We start from the raw sequence: 21,747 nt of genomic DNA, 5'->3' as shown, positions 1-21,747 counted from the left end.
CTTCTATTGATGATATCACTCCACCACCACCACGGTATTGCCGGATAAATTTCGCATATATCACTAGTATTGATCAACTCATCAGCCAACCTACGCGCACTGAACATTTTCAGAAAAATCAGTACTCAACTTTGCTGCAGTGAGTTTTTCAATCGATGATATTTTTGTCTGCTTAATTATTTACGTTTCGCATTCAGCTTATCAGTGCATTAGCAGATTATGTTGAACTTCTAATGCCGCCTTGCGGATTAATGTAATCCGCCCAACAGTCGTACAGTTGTAGATATTTACAACACACTTGTTCTACTCTTCAGTGCGTTGTAAATAGCACTGACTTTATGTCTTCCTAGTGGATTATATTGATCCGCGAGGTGATATTAACAGTTCAAAATAATCTGCTAGTGCACTGATGAAAATAATCAGCTAGTGCACAGATAATTTTCTACGAACTTAGTGGAATGGTGTATGACACTAACATAGGTCCTGCGTCGACTTTTACAGTGAACCTTTCTACAGTCTGTGTCAGAAGGAGCCGGCTTTTTTGCTGCATCGTTGTAACACATGGATCAATAAGTCCCGAGACTAACAATGGAAACAACATTTTTTTAGCAAATTTTTTTTATTCATCAACATAATCACCTTTTAGGATGATACAATGGTTCCAACGTTTTTCCAAATTTTCAATACCATGTTTATAAAAAAAATATCTTTCGCTTCAAAATAAGCTTCAGTTTCAGCGATGACCTCCTCATTTGAGCCAAATCTTTCTCCCTGGAGCATTTTTTTTAAGATCAGCAAAGAGCCAGTAGTCACTGGGAGCTAAATCTGGCGAGTATGGGGGGTGGGGAAGCAGATCAAAGCCCAATTCGTTCAATTTCGCCATTGTTTTCATCGACTTGTGGCAGGGTGCATTGTCTTGATGAAAAAGGATTTATTTTTCTCTGCATGTGCGGTCGTTTTTTTGCGATTTCCTCTTTCAAACGCACCAGTAAGTCAATATAATAATCACTGTTGATCGATTTACCTTTTTCGAGGTAGTCAATGAAAATCACGCCATGCGTATCCCAAAAAACTGACGCCATGACTTTGCCAGCTGACTGCTGCGTTTTCGGACGCATCGGACGGCTTTCGCCAGCTGTGCGCCACTCAAATGACTGCCGCTTCGACTCTGGAGTGTAGTGATGTGTCCATGTTCCATCCATTTGTTGCGAGTAAATAGCGATAAACTGCTTTCTGAATCATCGACTCGTTGCTGTTTTTGTTCCATCGAAAGCAATCGCGGCACCCACTTGGAAAAAACCTTTTTCATGCTCATTTTTTCATGAAGGATAGTAAATACACTTCCATATGATATCTGAGTCATCTCAGCAATCTCACGGAGCTTCACTTTACGATCTTTCATTATAATTTTTGTCACTTCACTCACATTTTCCGGTGTAACGGCTTCCACAGGTCTACCCGAGCGTTCCGCGTCATTTGTGTCGGTACGACCACGTTTAGACTCGGCGAACCACCGACAAATCGTTGCCTTTGATGGACAAGAGTCCGGATAACATTTTTCAATCCATTGTTTCGCTTGCACGGTGTTTTTACCCATTAAAAAACAATGTTTCATCAAAACACGAAACTCGGTTTTTTCCATTTTTTAAACAAAGTACAAAACGACTTTGCTCCAACCTCGATAACTCAGCTGTTTCTGGTCGGATCGACATAAAATTTTGACCCGTTTCAAGCAAAGGTTAGTACTCTAGAAAGACGTGGTTACTGGTTTACTACGAGCGCCATCTCTGCTTTAGTCTCGGGACTTATTGATCCATGTGTTACTTATGACGAAAATTATCTTGTGTCACAAACTGTACATGAGGAAGGTAAACATTCCTCATGAAATGAATATGTTCGTAAATGGTTTGACGGATTAATACTGAAAAAGGATATTTGAAGTCGAAATAAAAAAATTCCAATTTTCGATTTATCGATGATCAAGCATTTGATTTTCTTCGAGATCGTCTATCTTATTTTTCAAACATAGTATGAAATGAAAGGTCTTGCATTCCCACAGACAGCTACTTAATTTTATCCGGATCCAACTTTTGGTTTCGCAATTACAGATTTATAAACGCTGAAGAAGCCAATGAGCAAGTGATTCTATTAAATACTAGATTGACGACCGTCGTAGTTGGATTAGAAAATAATTAATAACTTTGAAACTGAAAACGGTTTCCATCGCCCATTTTAGTTATGCTGAAATCTTTTTTTCATAATTTCAGGTGAAAGGAACGCCGCCTTACTCGGAGTATTAACATGCATTGGAATCGGAGCTGTTTTCGGAATGTGTGTGTTTTGTAAAAAGAAAAAAGGACACTTCAAGGTACGGTATAGGAACTATGTATAATAAGTGAAAAGCTACCTTTCTGTCGCCTTCTGTTGATTGGAAGTACGGTTTTTATGCCACCGTCCTAAAATCTAAAATATCTTCAAAACACTTATACTTATACTACCCGTCATGTTCTAACAAGTTGACAGGAATGACCTCTAGAAAAGCCAAAATTTACCGTTTGATGTTCCCTTCAACGATTCGTTGATGTATTAATTGGGACATCAGATAATTATTACATACACTTCAGATCCCTTTGATGTCCTCGAAAGTATTATTAAAAATATTTCCCATGAAAATCATCGATAAATTTCAATAGAAGTAAGAGTGTAATATTGGATTATTGAGGATTATTGTACCATCTAATTAGTACACGGGCAAAATTCCGATTCTAAAAATGAGCAAAACGAGTCATGATTTGAGGAGAAGAGTATATTTTCATGTTACGATAATACACCATGATTAAAAGTTCTCGGATCATGATCCATTTAGACTGATTTCGCTGAAATTTAAACGTAATGCACTTGACGTTGTTGGGTATAACTTTAGGCGTGTTTCTGCATTGAAGGTAATCTTTGCAACATAAACTCAGGTGTTATGTTTTAAAATATGAAGATTTCAAATATGAATTAAATGGAATGGTGCGATGAACGTATTTTGCATGCGATTTTAACTAATCATCAACAATTAAAATATTACGACGCCTAACATAACGTGTTTACTTGCGTTAATTGATACAGTTTTGATTTTGTGTTTCAGAATTTAAACACTTAAACGAACTGCATGAAAAAATATGTGTGAATCAAACCTCTTAAAAAGAAACTCTATTTCAAATTCTTGCAAATGTCGCGGATTGATCGTCTTATTTAATATATTTAGGTGAATCAATACAGCTTATGTTGTTTTATCTATGAAACAAACTAAATTAAAATGAAATTGGCGTTCCAAATTCACAGTCCAATTTATTTTTCGGTTCACACTAGCTCTTGAAATATTATTTCAACAACAATAGTCAAATTAAATTTGTGGGAATACATTCAGATATATTCATTCAAAATGTAACATTTATGTTTTCCAAATGAAAAGCGTATGCGTGCTTAGTCTCTTATAATGTCAATTTTCGGTTGATTATATTTATGTTGTCAATTCTCTGTCAGCAGTTGTGTAACAGAATTATGAAATGAATATGTCTCAGGATCAAGTAAACGTTCTCAATTGTTCTTGCTTTTCAATGACTGCTTTTTGCCTTACCATTAATCTATTGAGCAATCCATCACATCACTCGATATCCGTGTAGAAACTTGGAGTTACGAGTTTTGAATGAAATACATTCTTCAAGTAACGCATTTCCGGACTATGATTAATTTTCATGGGAGAAGACTTATTGCTCATAGTTTCACGAGAAGTTTAAATGATTGGTTTCGTGATTTTCTAATCATGGCAGCAGTAACGGATTTTTTCCGTGTAGAGTAGTTGATCTGCGGATTACTGGACTTTCAATCAACGAATTATGATAAAATCGAATACAATATCTTCGTTTCGTTTAGCCGACTACACGTTAATTTTAGAATCAATACTGTATTGTTGAGACTGTAAAACTGACTTCCGTTTGCACAAAACCAGTATTTTTACGATTTTCCAAAGGTTTTCAAGGTTACAATCAGGAATACAGGCTGGCCAGTCCAGTAACTGAATGTTTTCCTTTACCAACCAAGTCTTAGATTGTTTAGAGACGTGAACAGATACATTGTTCTGCTGAAAATGATATCTTCATTCTCCTAATTCCAACATAATCTATCAGATCATTTTTCACAGGTTCTCATACGTTTTCCGAATTCATCCGCGTTGCTATGAATTGAATCGGAAGTTTTGCATAGTAGGACAATGCACTGCATTTCATAAAACTTCCACTTCTAATGTTTCGCCTCGATCTCGTAACACTGGTTTCTTTTAAGTCATAACAGTAGCAACTATAGCAATTTGATATTTTGCCATTCTGTCATCAGATTCAGTTACAAACCAGTTGTCGTATGCTCGAGCCCCGACCTGGAAGGATTCGTAGTGTCAGTAGGATCGTAGCACTCGCCATGCAATGGTTTCCTATACACTCTGAATCGGCTGCGAAGTCTGTTGAAACAGAAGGTCAAACTCCACTACAGGAATGTAATACTAAGGCTTTGCTTTGCTATATGAGCAAAACACTGATAGCTACCAAACGATGTTCATCTAGTTCATTTTGTGAGGTTGTGTCGTTTTTGTATAGGACCTGATGGGTGAGATGATCTGTGAGTGAAGTGTAAGAGGAAGTGCATGCAAGAACGGTAATAAAAGGCCACCGTTTCAGCTCAGGACTAATGATCGACCAATAATAGAGATAGAAGTACGGTAACGGTACCCCCATTTATCTCAGCTCCATTAATCATGTCATATAAGAGTGTCATTGGTTAGATTGTCTCTGTTCGATAGATTGAATTCAGGAGTAAGATGGAATTCGAATCGCGTCGCTATAACAGCAGTATTGAGCCACAATGACTCTACTAATAAGATGACTATTACATTGACATTAACCCTAGTTGGATTCTATTAGAATAGAAATAGTAACTCAATGTTGCGATATTTGCTTGTGGAATACATGTGTTATATGCGAATATGTATATATGTGTATCCCACCCCTTTGGCGGGTTGTATCAAATTAGTCGTGATACATTTCGATGTGAATCAGTTTCTACCAGATGCACAAAAATGGCTGAGCGGATGGTAACACTGTCAATGACCAACCGAATATAACGAAATGTGAACATACTATGTTAATAGTACAAGTGATATCAAACAATACTAACACAAATATATTTAAAACGATAAAATAAACTGTTTTTGAAAAGAAAATAAAAGTTCCCTTAAATTTCACTATGAAGAATTTTCAACTATTTCGTTATAATACTAACGTAATAGTACCAGACAGATACCAGTGATTCGAATGCTATTTGCATTTACCCTCACTATCAGTTTAGAAGTCTGTTTAAAAACTTTCATTTTTCTGTTCAACAACGGTTTAGTTTAATTCCACTAACCGCTCAAACCCCAAACAACGATAATATAATTCTACAAGTGATAATATCATGGATGTATAGATGCATGTTACCAGTTCTCATCCGTTATAATTAACAACTTATACTGAAAAGCTACTAATTCTTATGCTTGTATTATTTCTTTATTTTCGATTAAAACGAATGCCTGAACTTGTGGAGAAATTACAAATGATACCTACAATTCACAAGAATTTTACAATCAACGAAAAATAGCAGAAAGAAATCAAATGAAAACCATTACAGAAGTGAACTTGAATAGAGAAAATTACAAGTAAGAAACACAAAACAGCTAAGAAGAAACATCGTCTTCAAATTCTTCGAAATCAGTCGGGACAAGATCGTCTCAAACATCGAAGTCATCATAATCACTTTCGTCCTCATCATCTGATTTTACAAGATAAGGTCTCTTAATCTCATCTCGAAAGTTCTACTTACAACCTTGGAAGAGCTTTGTGGGAAGCAGAAGCAGCTCTCTTTTCCACCGCTAGATTATTTTGTCGTGAATACGACTTACTTTGCTATGGGGCGCCTTTTCAAAATCAACCATATGGAAGAATGGGCAGAATTCAATCGTGAATAGCTCGACTTGTATTACTGGCAGCAACATAATTCTTTCACTATTTCATTGAAAATATGATCAGGAATTTAGGTTAATACTTTGAACAGTGTGAGATAACCACAAACAACTCAAAAATGAAGTTTTCTCAAAATTTGAAAACAACGCGGAAAATTCTTTACTTTCGCTTGGATTTTTCGCGCAAGGATTTTGAGGTAGTCAGGTACATATCTTCAACTGAACGTTATAAAAGAGGAACTTATCTAAAGAACTATTAAGATTATTTCTTTGCAAATCGAAGGTAAAAATCATCAGTTTAGTGAAAATCTAAAATAATTTGATTTACTTCGTGCACTTTTCGTTGTGCGAAGATCGTTTGAGAAAAATGTTCCGAACTGTGCTAAATATCGTAGAGAATTCCACAATTTGGTCCTTCTAAAATACAGAAATGAATCCTGTACAGCATCTTGATAGTTTCTTCCAATGAAATATGCAAATCCGAAATGAATTAATCGACGTCGAAATTCTATAAGTGCCTATATGTGTAACCGTTGGAACCGCCCATTTGTGAAAATGCTACAAACGAAATCACGTAAAAAGAAACCTCTTGAGAAGAATTGATTCAGTTTGGCATCATTTGGCACTGCGAGCGGATGTCTTGCGGGTTGTACGCAAAGCTAGTTTCAACTCAAACAAGAGCGATTGCATCATGCAGCAGAAATCCTGGTCGTTTGCATTGGAGATAAAGAAAGCGAAAAACGAAAAGTGGACAACATTATATAAAATCAGCCGTTCTAATGGCTCTAAATATTATCTAAAGTACTATTAAGATTATTTCTTTGCAAATCGAAGGTAAAAATCATCAGTTTAGTGAAAATCTAAAATAATTTGATTTGCTTCGTGCACTTTTCGTTGTGCGGAGATCGTTTGAGAAAAATGTTCCGAACTGTGCTAAATATCGTAGAGAATTCCACAATTTGGTCCTTCTAAAAGACAGAAATGAATCCTGTACAGCATCTTGATAGTTTCTTCCAATGAAATATGCAAATCCGAAATTAACTAATCGACGTCGAAATTCTATAAGTGCCTATATGTATAACCCTTGGAACCGCCCATTTGTGAAAATGCTACAAACGAAATCACGCAAAAAGAAACCTCTTGAGAAAAATTGATTCAGTTTGGCATCATTGGCACTGCGAGCGGATGTCTTGTGGGTTGTACGCAAAGCTAGTATCAACTCGAACAAGAGCGATTGCATCATGCAGCAGAGTTCCTGGTCGTTTGCATTGGAGAGAAAGAAAGCGAAAAACGAAAAGTGGACAACATTATATAAAATCAGCCGTTCTAATGGCTCTAAATGTTATCTAAAGAACAATTGAAATTACTTCTTTGCCAATCGAAAGCAAAAATCATCAGTTTAGTGAAAATACAAAATAATTTGATTTGTTTCGTGCACTTTTCGCTGTGCGAAGATCGTTCGAGAAAAGTGTTCCGAACTGTGCTAAATATCGTAGAGAATTCCACACTTTGGTCCTTCTAAAAGACAGAAATGAATCCTGTACAGCATCTTTATAGTTTCTTTCAATGAAATATGCAAATCAGAAATGAGATAATCGACGTCAAAAGTTTCACAATTCACACAATCGATCAGCTACCATTTCGAATTCGAAAGTATAAAGAAATCGTGCCAGTTTTATTCGTATTCACGACATCCAGTTATGACTCTGACATTACACACTCGTACTTTTTCGTGAGCAAAACCATTAGTTTGTTGAAGAAAAAATACTAGATGAACTGCTATTATCTTTTTGAACATCCGCTCAACGACAACGGCGAAAACTGCTTTTGCGTTTTTCAGCGGTGGCAGTGTTCTTAGAATTGTAAGTGGAAACTTAAGTTTGTTTTTATCCATGGTCCAATCTTGTCACACTTTAATTGGCACATTACTGTGTGTCAGTTCGCTAAAGCTTTTGTTGCAGATTTTAGTTTCATTTTCATACTACTGGCCCTTATTACCTGTGTGCAGTGGAAATTTAGTGAAGTGAACGTATCCCAATTGGGTTTCACACGATGACAGCAGATAAACGGTATATCAAGTTCATCTTTGACGTCTATTGGTGGTTTGTGTACCATAGAATATAGTGGAATGAGATGTAATATTGTGAAATAGAAGAAAATAATACAGACTGAAGTTGTGAGCAAACCAATGATAGCTTTCAAACGATGCTCATCCAGTTTATTTTGTAAGGATGTCTGATGGGTGAGTTGATGTGTGAGTGAAATGTAAGAGGAAATGCATGCAAGAACGATAATAAAGGCCACCGATTCAGCTCAGGACGTACGATCGATCAATAGTAGAGATAAAAGTAGGGCAACGGTACCCCCATTTATCTCAGCTCCATTAGTCATTTCATATGCGAAAACCATTAGTTAGAGTGAGACCTGTTGTTTCTGTTTGATAGATTGACTTCAAGAGTGAGATAAAATTAGGAGCATTCGCTTCGAGTTCTCACGTCACTATAACAACAGTATTGAAAAATTCCTTTTTCTGCGTTATTGCTTCACAAAACCGAAACAAAATATTGTATTAGAATTTATCATAATTCATTGATTGAAAGGTAATCGGTAAAATAGCATGGTGACTGTACTAATGAGATGACTATTGGTACATTAACCCTAGTTAAAATCAATTAGAATAGAAATAGTAACTCAATGTTATGATGTTTATATGTGTGCATTTGTGTATATGAATGTGTGTATGTATGTATTTATATATGTATGTTTGTATGTATGCATGTGTGTATGTATATATGTATGTAAATACACGATGATGACGGAAACTGCAACTAAATCCATAAGACACAAACATTAACACACTTAACAACCATTTTTTTAAATCTGTTTGAATCAGCACAAAAAAGCAGTGACCTAGTGAGTGACCTAGTGGGCAGCATAGCCTAGGAACGTAGAACTGAAGCAAGGGACTGCTGCCACTGTGATTACTTACAAAAAAAAAATAAATAAGAAAACTACAAGGATCAGCCCCATGGGGTTGTTCGAGCCGTTGATGTGGAACAAGGCAACCAAAATTTCTAATGATTGACATTTTCAATTAATCGTCACACTTTTGAATCCGCAAATGCACAAGAGTCTGCTTAGATTGATCCTTATTAGGAATCAATACCGAACACGCGAATCCAGAATATAGACTCTTATTTATCGTGATTTGTATTTGTTTCGTAGCCGACGAAATTACATCAATAGCCCAAATGTATACAATTAAATGTTTGTACATGCTTGCGATACGGATATCGATATTTAAGCTTTTCTTCACCAAGCTTGTGCTCAAGTTTTGTATGCAAGCAATCATTTTTATAGCGTTTCTCTACCATTACTACCATTTTGCGATTTCGGTTGAAGCGATAAAATATTTCTCATTATCAATCGAGTTCATCTTATATAAATTAGAAATTAGTCTTATGCATTCAAAATTTACCCTGGGGTAGTTGTCAATTTCTCAGGCGAAACGACATAACATGGGATTTCACCCAATCTTGCATGACACAAGATCAGAGCATACCAATAAAAGCTTCAAATCGTTTATGGCACTTTTTATCTTGCCGTGTAGCAACAACCTACCTCTAGCAAGCTACGCATAAGACTGAAACGTTAGCTATAATTTCGCTTCTCTTTGTAGATTCGCGTGCTTCCAACAGCTTTGCTTTTGCTTCGATTGACCAATCAGAGCGCTGCTTTCCCTTTGATATATCGCTTACTCCTTCAAAACCGTCGACTATGGCAGGGAAATCCGGTATGCCGGAGATTTTTTTGCAGCCAAAATAGGACACTGCTAGCTATTAATCAACATTTCAATGATATAAAATTGAAAATACATGGCTATGAACATTCAAATCAATACGTAGAAATATTTCCAATCAAATGGTGACATAATATTAATAATTGATAGAAAATTGACTGAGCTGTAATTGTTCAAAACCTGACCACATTTCTACGTGTATTTTGCTTGAGTTTCTAGTTTGCACCGCTATATAGAAAACAAAAATGTGTTCCACATTAAAATATAAGGTATAGAATTCAAAACAGGATGCCCACATTTCAATAGTAAAAACAATGAACAGATGACTTGCAATGAATGGAGACAATCGAAACGGAAGTTATCACACTCTCAACACCATATTATCTGTTCATTTGATCATAGTGTATTTCACCGATCACGGGCAATCATGAGCATTTAAAATATAAGCAATTGTCGGAATAGAAAATACTGAAGAATTCATTTTACATTTTTTTAAATATAATAAAGAGGTATAGAATTCCCTCAAACTTAGGAAAAATTTTCCGAGACTCGGAGGACCGAGTGCCATATACCAATCGATACGGCTCGACGAACTGAGCAAATGGCTATGTGTGTCTGTATGTGTGTATAGAAGGAAGAGGCGTATATCTAAGAGCTGGTTAGTCCGTTTTTTATCGGACTAGCTTAAATGAAAGGTCTTTTTGTCAGCCAAAACGCTACTGGTTTTGTTCTTTAATTTCTGTATAAAATGTTCAAAACGACGTATGTAACATTGAGAGATTCTCTTTGTTTACTTTCTTTTTCGATTATTGCGAAATATTCCTGCTTTTTCGGTAATTTCTTTAGTTATTATTATCGGTAAATAATTGGAGAGAAGGATTGCTAAGAGTGCCGTAATAGTTAAAAGAGAACGTAAACAAAGAGAATCCCTCATTGTAGCATACGTCGTTCTGAACATTTTTTACAGATTTGTTTTTTTTTTGAGCTATATAAGGTTTTATGCCAAAATTTGCAGCCTTTCGACAATATCTGTCACATTTGACCTCAAAAACAGAATATTTTCAAAAATTTAGATACCTAATTGTAATACCTTTCAAACAAGACATAGTTTGTTGAGATCCGTCCATTTCTAATGGATATATTGATATTTTTGTGAATGTGACATTTCCCCTCTATCCCAATAAAAAGAATTAAAGTGATGTTTGGAGGCAAAATGAAACACTATTATTAAAACGCACTTGAAAAACTGTATACAGCACTTAAAATATTGTGTACAGCAGATATTTGGGGCAGTGAGATGAAACCTTTTGCCTTCTTATATATAAAGATTATGCACACGGAACCACCCGCGATCCCATTTCAACCAGAATATTAGTTGATTTTCTGAATTCAATTGCTTAAAATTTGGTACAACTAATCGATTGTTGTTTTAACTAAACTGTCATTTTTGTTTTTCGATTAGCAGAAACGATGGTTGAAACAACTAATTTAACTGTTTGAAAAAAAAATGTTGTCAATTAGTGAGGACACATACCTTTCAATTTCAACAAATATTTTAGTTGAAATAACTGGTGTTGTTATTGAAACAAAATTCTGTTAGTTGAAAAATAAATCGGTTTTATTTGTTTTAGACATTGCAAATAGTTGAATTAATTCGAACAATGTTATTGATTATCGAAAATTTTAGTCAATTTATATGAGGTTGGGTGCATCAACCGCTGCGAATTAGAATTTTGCGACGGAAATTCAAACGCGTCATTGAATCGCAGCGCGTTCTGTGTGTTTGAAACCCTTCGCTCCTGTTACTTTCATGAATTAAATTCATGTCAAAAAGCGTTGCTAATGCATGAACATCATCATCGGTATCAAACAGCTGGAAGTAAAACATTCTACTGGAAGTAAATCAATGATCGAATTTGAAGCATAACATTTTTGTGCATATCTGAAAGATCACGAGATGATCATTCATTAACATTTTCTAATTTGTCACCAAATCTTAAACAAGGTTAACTTTATCACAACACCGCTGTTAGATAAACACTTGTTATCATAAATTTCTCAAATCGAATGGACACAATTTCACCAAACAATTCAATCATCGATGTTGTTTTCATTGACATTTTGAAGCGACGCGAACAGATTTCAACTAAAAAGGTTATTGATTTTGCATTGCGATTATTGTTTTGCTTTCAATTGTCTCCGGCATTTGACAGCATTCAAAACAACATATTTTTCAACTACTACTATATGCAAATCAAAAACCATATTGGTTGAATCAAAAAGAAATTAGTTAAATCAACTAACGCAAAAATCAAAAACTGCGATATCGCAATTTTATGATCGAAGGGTTCTCCGTGCAATCACTGAGAAAATCAACTTTCGAATCGATAGTCATATACCATTCGAATCAGTTCAAGATTACCAAATGTCAGTTTGTAGATGTGTGTGTGTGTGTGAATATTACAAAAACATGCAGTCTCGGAATTGGTAGGCAATTTTCAGAAAACTTAGATTCAATATAGCGTGCTATTGAATTTCACCTGCATCAAACTTCTCAGTTTTCTCAGAAACTGCTAAACCGATTAGGTTCAAAATAAAGTCCCATCTACAAACTTAGATTCATTTGAAAAGTCCTATGCTTTCATACAAGGTTCCTGAATTTCTTTTGGATCCGACTTCTAGTTCCGGAACTACAGAATAACATGTGTAACTTTTCTTTGGTCTCTGGTTAGGTGATTATCAAAAAAAATCAATTAAAAAGAGAAAAAGATATGCATGTAACAAAATTAAAATAAAGGTACTCATTTTTCACATGGATGGCTGCGCCGATTTCCTTCATCTAATATTCAAATTAAATGTCTAAAGATCCCATAAAACTTCATCTATATTGAAATCCCCCACGACTATCATCGGTGTATTTTTATGAGAATATAAAAATGAGGCGTACTTGATATCTTAACCCGTGGTGTTGTTAAATATCTATGGACGCTTCCTTCGGTTCGTGTGGGTCCGCGGGAAACATCCCTATGCTACGAAGGCTTGGCAGGTGTCCCGCATGCTGGTCATCGAGGTCTTCCATGGGCGGTGATGGTGATGTTACGGAAGATAATGGAAAAAAGTAAACATTGTGGAAAGCGGGGTAAAAAGGGGGTATGGAAACAAAAAGGGGGAACGAAAAAGTTAGTGACAAAAAAAGATCTTGTTAGTTCCAATAAAGATGGTAGACAGGGACGGGGAATGAGAGAATCGGGCGGATGTTAGTGTCGAACCTGTAGGTGAAGATTATACTTTCTGAGCGAGGTATAACAGATTACACTTGGATATTAATGTGTTTGAGGAAATGGTATATGAGAACATAACTTATATGAACTATCCCGACACGCCAACACATCCCGAACCGTAACCTCAGGCGGTCTACCTCGGGACCTAAGGAACTCCAGAAGTTTCGACCTGGCGTCGCGATACTCTACGCACGACCACACGACATGCTCGATGTCTTGACAACCGTCGCCGCAGGTGCGGAGACCGCTCTCCACGAGCCCAACACGCCGGAGATGTGCGTTAAAAGTGTAGTGATTTGACATAAAACGCGATCCGCGAATGAAATCGCAACTCACGTTCATCCCCCTGAACCAAGGTTTCGTCGATATCCTACGGATAATCTAAAGTAGCTATCGTCCCAGTTCGCCATTGCTCCATGAAGTTTGTAAACTTTCGAGAGTTTTCTGACGAGAGATACTGAAAAATTCATTGAAGCAGGTTGGTCTTTTATAAATGACACCTTCTAATGCGTCCACCTTAGCCAACGAGTCTTTTCATTGCCCGGAATGGAACAATTATAGGACCCAGACTAAGGATATTATATAAGACCGTTCAGATAAAGTTCTCAAGTGTTCCCGTATTTTCCCCAGGAAATATGGGGGATACTTTCCTGACTTCATTGTCCGGAGAGCTTCTATTGCGCTTAGACTTTCAGTGGCAATAAAGTAATGGTCTTTGGGCAAGGTTTCAATGATTTCAAGGGTTTACTGAATAGCAAATAATTCTGCGACGTAAACTAAGCCGGATCACTGAGTTTGTACGAAGCGGTGGTGTTCTGATTGAAGATGCCGAAGTCTGGACCTGTTGATGTTTGATTCGTCAGTGTAAAACACCTTTTCACTGTTGACTGTTCTAAATTTTTCATAAAATATATTAGGGGCCACTCGAGGGCGTACGTTATCCGGAATTCCACGAATCTCTCTCATGAATTTGTCGAAAAACACAATAGAATCAGAAGTATCCAAGAAATGAGCACGGTTGGAAACAAACGAAGAAGGATTAAAATTCTGAGCCATGTAATCAAAATACAATGACATAAAACGGGTATGAGAATTGAGTTCGAAAAGCCTTTCGAAGTTTTCAATCACCATCGGATTCAAGATATCGCATCGGATAAGCAATCGATATGAGAGATTCCAGAATCGATTTTGCAATGGTAAGACGCCCGCGAGCACTTCGACACTGAGTCGACTGCACGCAACCTAAGGCAATACGCAAACAACGATACTGAATTCTTTCCAGTTTAATAAAAATGGGCGTTCGCGGCGGGTCGGAAGCAGAAGCATCCATATTCCATTACGGACAATAGTGTTGTTTGGTACAGCCTAATCAGATCTCCTGGATGGGCACCCCACAAAGTTCCGGTTATTGTGCGAAGAAAATTAATTCTCTGCTGGCATTTTTGTTTCAGATACCTAATGTGACATCCCCAGGTGCCTTTGGAGTCGAACCAGACCCCGAGATATTTAAATGTGAAGACCTGAGCTATGGTTTCACCCCTTAGTTGAAGCTGTAATTGTGCTGGTTCTCGTTTCCTCGAAAATACAACCAGTTCAGTTTTCTCCGTAGAGAACTCGATACCCATTTGAAGAGCCCATGTTGACAAGTTGTCGAGGGTATCTTGCAATGGTCCTTGGAGATCGGCAACTTTAGGTCCTATAATAAACATAACGCTGTCGTCGCCAAGTTGTGTTAGCGTGCAAGATGTGTCGATACATTCATCAATGTTGTTTACGTAGAAATTGTATAAAAGTGGGCATGAGCCCTAAGGAAGACCCATGTAACTGAATCTTATTGAACAGAGAGAGTCGGGTGCAGGGTACAGAAGCTTAAGTTATATTAGAGACATTGGGTGTTTGTTTTGTTGGGGAGACAGGAAGAGACAGGGGTAGGGGGAAGGGGACTGAAGCTTAAATCTGTTTTTTTTTAAAGGGCATAGTGGTCTTGAAGGTTCCACTTCTGGCTGCGGTGAATCCCGACATAGGTTGTCTTCCTACTGGGTCGCGGAAAACATCCCCGGGGGCAGCGCTCCCAGCGGATGGCCGCTTGCTGTGTGGCGAGTTGTTCGGTTTTCCTCCTACCAAGTTGAGGTGAGTGTCACCGGGGGTGGCACCCCCAGCGGATTACCGATGGTAAGTGTGTGATGGTCGTGTCCTGGTTCCTTCTTCTGGAACGCGGTGAACATCCCCGGGGTAGGGCACTCGGCGGATGGCCCGCGAGATGACATTGTGTTTCGCCTTCCGTCGCCTACGCCGCCTTTCGTCCCCTTCCAGTAACCGTTCCAGGGGTTTCGGTGGGCCGCGGTAAACATCTCCGGGGGAGCCACCTCCCGGCAGATGGCCCGCAGAGTCGGGTGCAGCGGTTGGTGAAAAAAAGAGAGGAGAGAAAATCGTAGTTAATGTGGGGCTATTGCTGTTGACGGGCTGTTTAGGGGTGCGGCAAGACTAGGGGATGGTTGTTAGTGTTGGTGCGGGCAGGCTGTTTAGGGGTGTGGTAAGACTTATCAAGTGAGATGGCATGGGAAGAGACAAGTGAGATGGTGCGAGACCAGACCTAAAGAAGGTTTGATGGGTTTGAATACTGGGGTGGGCTTTGTTGTTGGCAGATGAGACTTGGGGAGGGTTTGATGGGACTGAAGGTTGGGCTATTCCAGAGAGAGACTTATTACTTGGGGTAGAGACTGTTTAGTGTGATATTAATGAGACGAGACTGTAGGGAAGTTAGGTGGTTCAGAGACTGTCGAAGAGCCGGGCATCCTTCAAGAACAAAATCATTTTTGTTTCGGATACCGGCTCGTTCGACAGCGAGTCTCGAAGAGAAAGGCCCATGTCGTACTGCGCACGTAGATTGGCGAATTCCGGGCAGTTGACGACGATGTGTTCGATGGTGAGCCTTTCTCCGCAGCTTGTGCAAGAGGAAGGTGGAGCGCGTGAGATGTAATGTTCGTGGGTAAGTCTAGTGTGGCCGGTTCTTAAGTGTGACAGTGCCCGTTGTTCCCTGCGGTCCGGGCGGTCTGACCATTTGTCCAGATCGCCCTTGATCTTAGGCAGAATCCCCGTTGCGGCTCTCCAGTGTCGAGTGAAATGCTCGACGAGTTTTCCTTGGAGCTGTGTTAACACGTCGGCAGCTGGAGTTATATGGGCAAATCTTGTGGCATCTCTGTCCATAGCCGCAAGGAGGTCTGCCTCTTCGTTACTCGGGATCCCACTATGTCCAGGAACCCAGCATATTGAAATTTTATCACCACAATATGTATCGATTGCCTGGACAAAGGGGTGTCTGGATCTTCCCGTCTCCAAGGCGGTTATAACCGCTAAGGAGTCCGAGAAGATCACAGCCTTGGATCCCGGGGGGATCTTTTCGATGCATGCATATGTCGCAGCAGCTTCCGCAGAGTGGAACACTGTGGGGGTAGACTGCGGAAGATGGAGACATTTGGACCCCACACTCCAATCCCCGTACCCGTGTCAGTGCGTGACCCGTCGGTACAATAAGCGGGTATGTTTTTGAACCTGTCCGAGGTTAGCTGAAGAAGCTGCTTTTGGCAGCTGCTGGGAGTGGTTTGGCTCCGGTAGTGATCCGGGATGGATTTCCTGGTACCAGGGTTTCCTCCAAACTCGATGAAGGAGAGCCAATTTCGGCCAATTTTTCAGCCTGTAAAACTTTTGTGCAGCTGCTTAGCTATTTGTAGTCTTCAACTGTTCTCTCCAAGTAACCCAGGGATCTACGGAGGGTGATCCAGGCCAAAAACCAGCGAAATGGGAGGAGTTCCTATTCTACGCAGGCTGCCCCTGCTGGGGTACTTGGGAGAAGATTGGAGGCGTTTCTAACGGACCTGTTGTAAGTGGGGCAAGAACCTTGATTAGGTTGTCCCTGATTACTGCCGTTGCTTCTATCCCATAAGAAATGTGACTCCATATCAGTGATTGGGCAATGTTAATCGCCTTATGGCGATTCCACTGAGGGTGCCCTGTACTGATAGTCCGTATCAGGCTAAGTCGGGATTCGCAATCATTTTGATTTTGCTGAAGTGTGAAACCAGAGTTCGGTTGAAGATGTTGTCAAGTATTCTGGGACATTTCACAAACGGAACCTGGACTGTTCTTATGCGGAACGGAGATTCGCTGTTAAGGTGAAGATCCTAACAGAAATGTGAAAGGGTACATTTATCAGGGGCCCATTTGCGGATAGCGCCTATGTAGACTTGGAAGTTCCTTTGATTAAGGAAGTCTAATAAGAAGGCACCCATTCGCCCGTTAATGCCTCAGATGTGGGCTGTTTTCCAGCTAACTGGAATAGCCACACAAGACCATATTTCGTTGAATAGGTATAGGAGAGCCGAACGGCCTGTGCGCGGAAGATACCGAAGCATATCGTAGTTGATATTTTCCGGGCCCGTATTTGAGTGAATTGAGTGAGAAATTCAAACCTTCCGCTCAAAATGGCCTATTATATGGTTCGAATTGTCCGAGTGGGGAAGACACAGGGGGGCGTTGAGCCTTCCGAAGTTGATTTAGGTAGTTTCGGGTGACCTAGTGGTGTTGTGCAGCCCACCGGGTGAGAGCAGTTCGGGACGATGCACCTGCGCATCGTTAGAGATGGATGATACTGTGGCGTGCTTGCGACAGCAGGCCGCCTGGTGCCAGGAGCATCCAGAGATGGGGTTGGAGCAGCTCGCTCTGTCTTTTGAATTCTCTGCAGCTAACGGTGGCGACTCCCTGTCCTAGACCCATAAGCCCACCGAAACTGGTGGGAGGGGGGGGGGGGGGTCAGGCTCGTGGAGCCGGTTCAAATCCACAGCGTTACAGTAAGTTCGAGGGTGGTTGTGGTCGGGTAACTGGATATTTGGCGGGCGGACTGCACTCACTTCTCCGGGATCTGTCGGAGTAGGTCCACGGGAAGGCCACTGGTCGCTCGGCGGGAGTAGATTGTTGTAATAATGGGGGTCGGAGATTAGTTGTTGTGGGGGACATTATGTGGAGAGTCGAGACTACGAGATGGTGAATTGGCAGGATTCGGGAGCACCACGGGGGAGTCCCGCGTTGAACTTCCGGATGCTTGCCCGGTAGATGTTGTAGTTTGTGGTGTGAAGAGGGTGAATGGAGTGGGGGGGGGGGGATTTTGTCCCTGGGGGTGGGATATTTGGTCAGAAATTTCGGTATCAATTGGCATGTCCGATTGAGCATCAACGCTGGAGATAGATATCGAATCTACTGACATGGAGGAAGAACAAGAGCGAACCTTTGGCGTTTTTTCCCTTGCCCTTGCCGCCACCAGTGCTGACGGGGGTGGGATCCTCCGCGCGCTTAGTAGCTTTGTTGGTCTTATCTTTTCGGGACCGTTCCGGGGAGGCTGTATGAGTATTTCCCGCGTTGACTAGTAGGATCTGTACCTTTCAGGTGTGGGGCCATCGCTTTTCAGGGGCGTTTTTATTCGAGGTCGCGACTGGTTATTGCCTCCTGTCTGTAGGAGCCAGATTTGTTCGGTCAGCTTAGCGATCACCCGCATGGCGTTCGCCAAGGCAGAATTCAGGTCGCTGATCTCTTGCTGGTAGTTGTTCGCCTGGTTGTTACTCTGAGCGCTGTTTTCGGGCTTTTTGGCGTTTCCGCTTCGCTCAGCACGGAGAGTCCAAATTGCTTCGGGAAGGAGAGCGATTGTTCGATCCTTCTCTTCCCCTTCTACGGATAGACGCGCCTTCAGCTTTGCAGAAAAAGATGTGCTTGTCTGACTTGTCCTCATCATGTTCCTTGCCTCGGGGAAGTAGATGCCATTGTCAACCATCAGTTTAACAATGGCTTCCTCCTGGAACTTTCCGCACTGCTTGTTGTGCGCGGAGTGACCCCCACCACAGTTGACGCATTTCGCGCGGGTTCGGGTGTCTTCGGAGACTTCGTGTTCAAGGCTGCAGGCGAGACATGTCTTCTTATTGGGGCAGGTCCTACTCCCATGCCCGAATCTACCACACTGGTAGCAGATCATGGGCGAAGGGTAGTATGGTTTTACCGCCGTACGGATCAGGCCAACGTACACGAATTGGGGGCGTATGGAGCCAGAAAAAGACAAGACTAGCAGGAGGAAATTGCAGATGACTCCGTCTCTCCTGCTGGTTATCCTTCTCACCGCAACGACATTTTGGGGCCGGAGCATTTCCAAGATTACGTCGGTTTCTACGTTTTTTGTGTCAGGATCGTATATGAGATCCTACACCTGGTTAAGGGTTGGGTAGGGTACTACCAAATACAAATAATAATACCGCTAGGTCCCATACAAACGCATCTACAATATTTGGTTTATAGATTGAGCAAGTTAGCCTAGCCTAATTTACTGTTTGGAGTTGACAGAATAACCGTGAAGAAATATAAAGTATCTGGCAACGAAACCACGGAAGACCGTAGTTGCTGCGACACGAATTTAATTTATTTGTTTTTATTTTTTCGGACGATTTCGACGAAGAATCTGATGTGTTGCAAATGCTTCGATTGAATACAGCGCCAATGTTAATTCATTTTCCGGTGAAAGGAAAACCGAAACTTACGGACACTGTGGATATTCAAAGCAAAGCCTACATTACTGTAGTGGAATTTGACCTTCTGTTTCAACAGACTTCGCAGCCGATTCAGAGTGTACAGAACCATTGCATGGCTGGTGCTACGATTCTACTGACACTACGAATCCTTCCAAGTCGGGGCTCGAACATACGAAACTGGTTTGTAAGACCAGCACCCTATACATTGAACCGCCAACCCGGGACTGTGGATATTCAGCGAGTAGCTATTTCGGCTGAAGTGATCGACAAATGGATACAGGTGCAAACCGATATTCGAATACAATTATTCTGCCCTCCGAATTATTCAACGACGGTAGCTGTTCTGATGCTAACCGCATTCGTTGGAGCATACTTGTACTGGCGACGCAACAACTTGGACTTTTTGTACGATAAACAAATGTGGGGATTTCTGGCGGTCATAGTCATAGTTTGGGTCAAATGTGGAATCATATCAGAAGTCCAACATTTGTTCGCAAGGACCAAAACGGCGGTATCAAACAGTATTCATATTTGGTTTGATACCTCTTCGGCCGGTAGAATAATTGCGAGCAACAAAACAAATTGTCTTCCATTAATGTGTAGCAGAACAACTGATTTTTTGTTGAATGATGAAACTTTTGCTTCAACACGTTCCCGAGCAATTCTCGTCAAAAATCGCTTTCGAGCAATTCCAGGAATGAGTAGACGAAAAAGTGACAAAATCAGAATCGACCTTCTTCGATTTTGATGAACTTTGCACATGGCTTCAGTATGGCAAACCATAAGTTTTGAACCGATGGAGAGGTCAATCCGACGCACGACTAATTTTTAAAAAGGGCGTATGTTTTTTTGCATTTCACAAAAATTGCCTTTTCAAATCGTTGTAACTCGGAAACCGTTAATTGTACAAAAACGGCGTTCAGGAAGAAGTTGTAGGGAATCTATTGGGCACTCTAAAAAAATATACACTTAAAAAATTGATTTTTTTTCTCATTAATTTCAAAATGAACCAAAAAAATTAAATTAAAAAAGAATATTATTCTACAGGTTAAAGGCAAAAATTTGTTCATGATATCCTTTCTTCTAAAAGTAGCTGTTCTTGAGATACTTGGATATTTATTTTTTTATATTTACATGGATTGTTTATTTGCTTGCTATATGTACAATTATTACATGTACATGAATAATTCTTAATTATATTTTAGGTTTTAGGTTTTGAAAATTGTATGAGTACTACGTACATCGTCATTCGAATACAGTCTTGAGACGATGATGGTTTCTGAAATCGGAACGAAAGAATGGTATTTAAGACACACTACTCCACTCGGTCACACCCCGTTCATATTCTTCTTATGACACATAACAAAAAGATATGGTCGTGAATGCATCTCGACGTCTCTGCTCTGCCCATTCACACAATTGTGATTGTTGTGATTGGGTGTTCATGTAGTTTAGTCAAGCTTTCACGTCGTGCCATTCGCTTTAAATTACCTCCGAGTGCATCACATGGTCCTTTACCATGAGAAGTTGCCAAAAATGCCACTCAGCATCAATGTTAAACTTTGATTTAAATTTACAGAGACTTGCACATTTTTTTCTGTTTTTGTACTGCGAGGCAGCTTTGTCAGACATAAATATTCCTTTTTTATTTGAATTTTGTCTTTCAAAAATGACATTAAGTGTGAAATAACCCGATGGTATCGTGTTTAAGCACTTCTGAAATCACAATGAAACTTAGATGTTTAAGCTCTTCTGATTCTCTAAAATAAATTTCAAACGGATGAATGGTTGCTTGATCATTGATCCAATAGTGGCTTTGAACAACATCCTGAAGCACAAATGAAAATTTTTCTGAAAAATCACAAATAATTACGATTCCTCCTGTCTTTAAATTAGATTTTGCCTTTTTAAGAAAATCAGATTGCTGATTTTTAATGAAATCATGAGTCACAAGTTTTTCTAATTTATCGCAAAAATATACTTTAAACTCTTCGGCTGGTTTGACCAATTTCTCTAGATCACATTTGTCAGTAGATCTCATTGTTCAAATCTTATCTCATTCAA

At 39.8% G+C, this 21,747-nt stretch overlaps 1 protein-coding gene across 1 annotated transcript in view; it reads left to right on the top strand.

Moving 5' to 3' along the window:
• LOC131433733 (uncharacterized) overlaps positions 1-21,747 on the top strand; it is a 90,487-nt gene that overhangs the window by 30,660 nt on the left and 38,080 nt on the right. Inside the window, exon 2 of the mRNA XM_058600310.1 lies at positions 2,268-2,368. Within this exon, the coding sequence (XP_058456293.1) occupies positions 2,268-2,368 (101 nt within the window). The remainder of the gene's footprint in view (positions 1-2,267; positions 2,369-21,747) is intronic.

Source organism: Malaya genurostris, chromosome 3 (genome assembly GCF_030247185.1).
Source record: "Malaya genurostris strain Urasoe2022 chromosome 3, Malgen_1.1, whole genome shotgun sequence".
In the NCBI taxonomy this organism is placed as follows: domain Eukaryota; kingdom Metazoa; phylum Arthropoda; class Insecta; order Diptera; family Culicidae; genus Malaya; species Malaya genurostris.
This window is presented reverse-complemented; position numbering and strand designations above follow the sequence as displayed.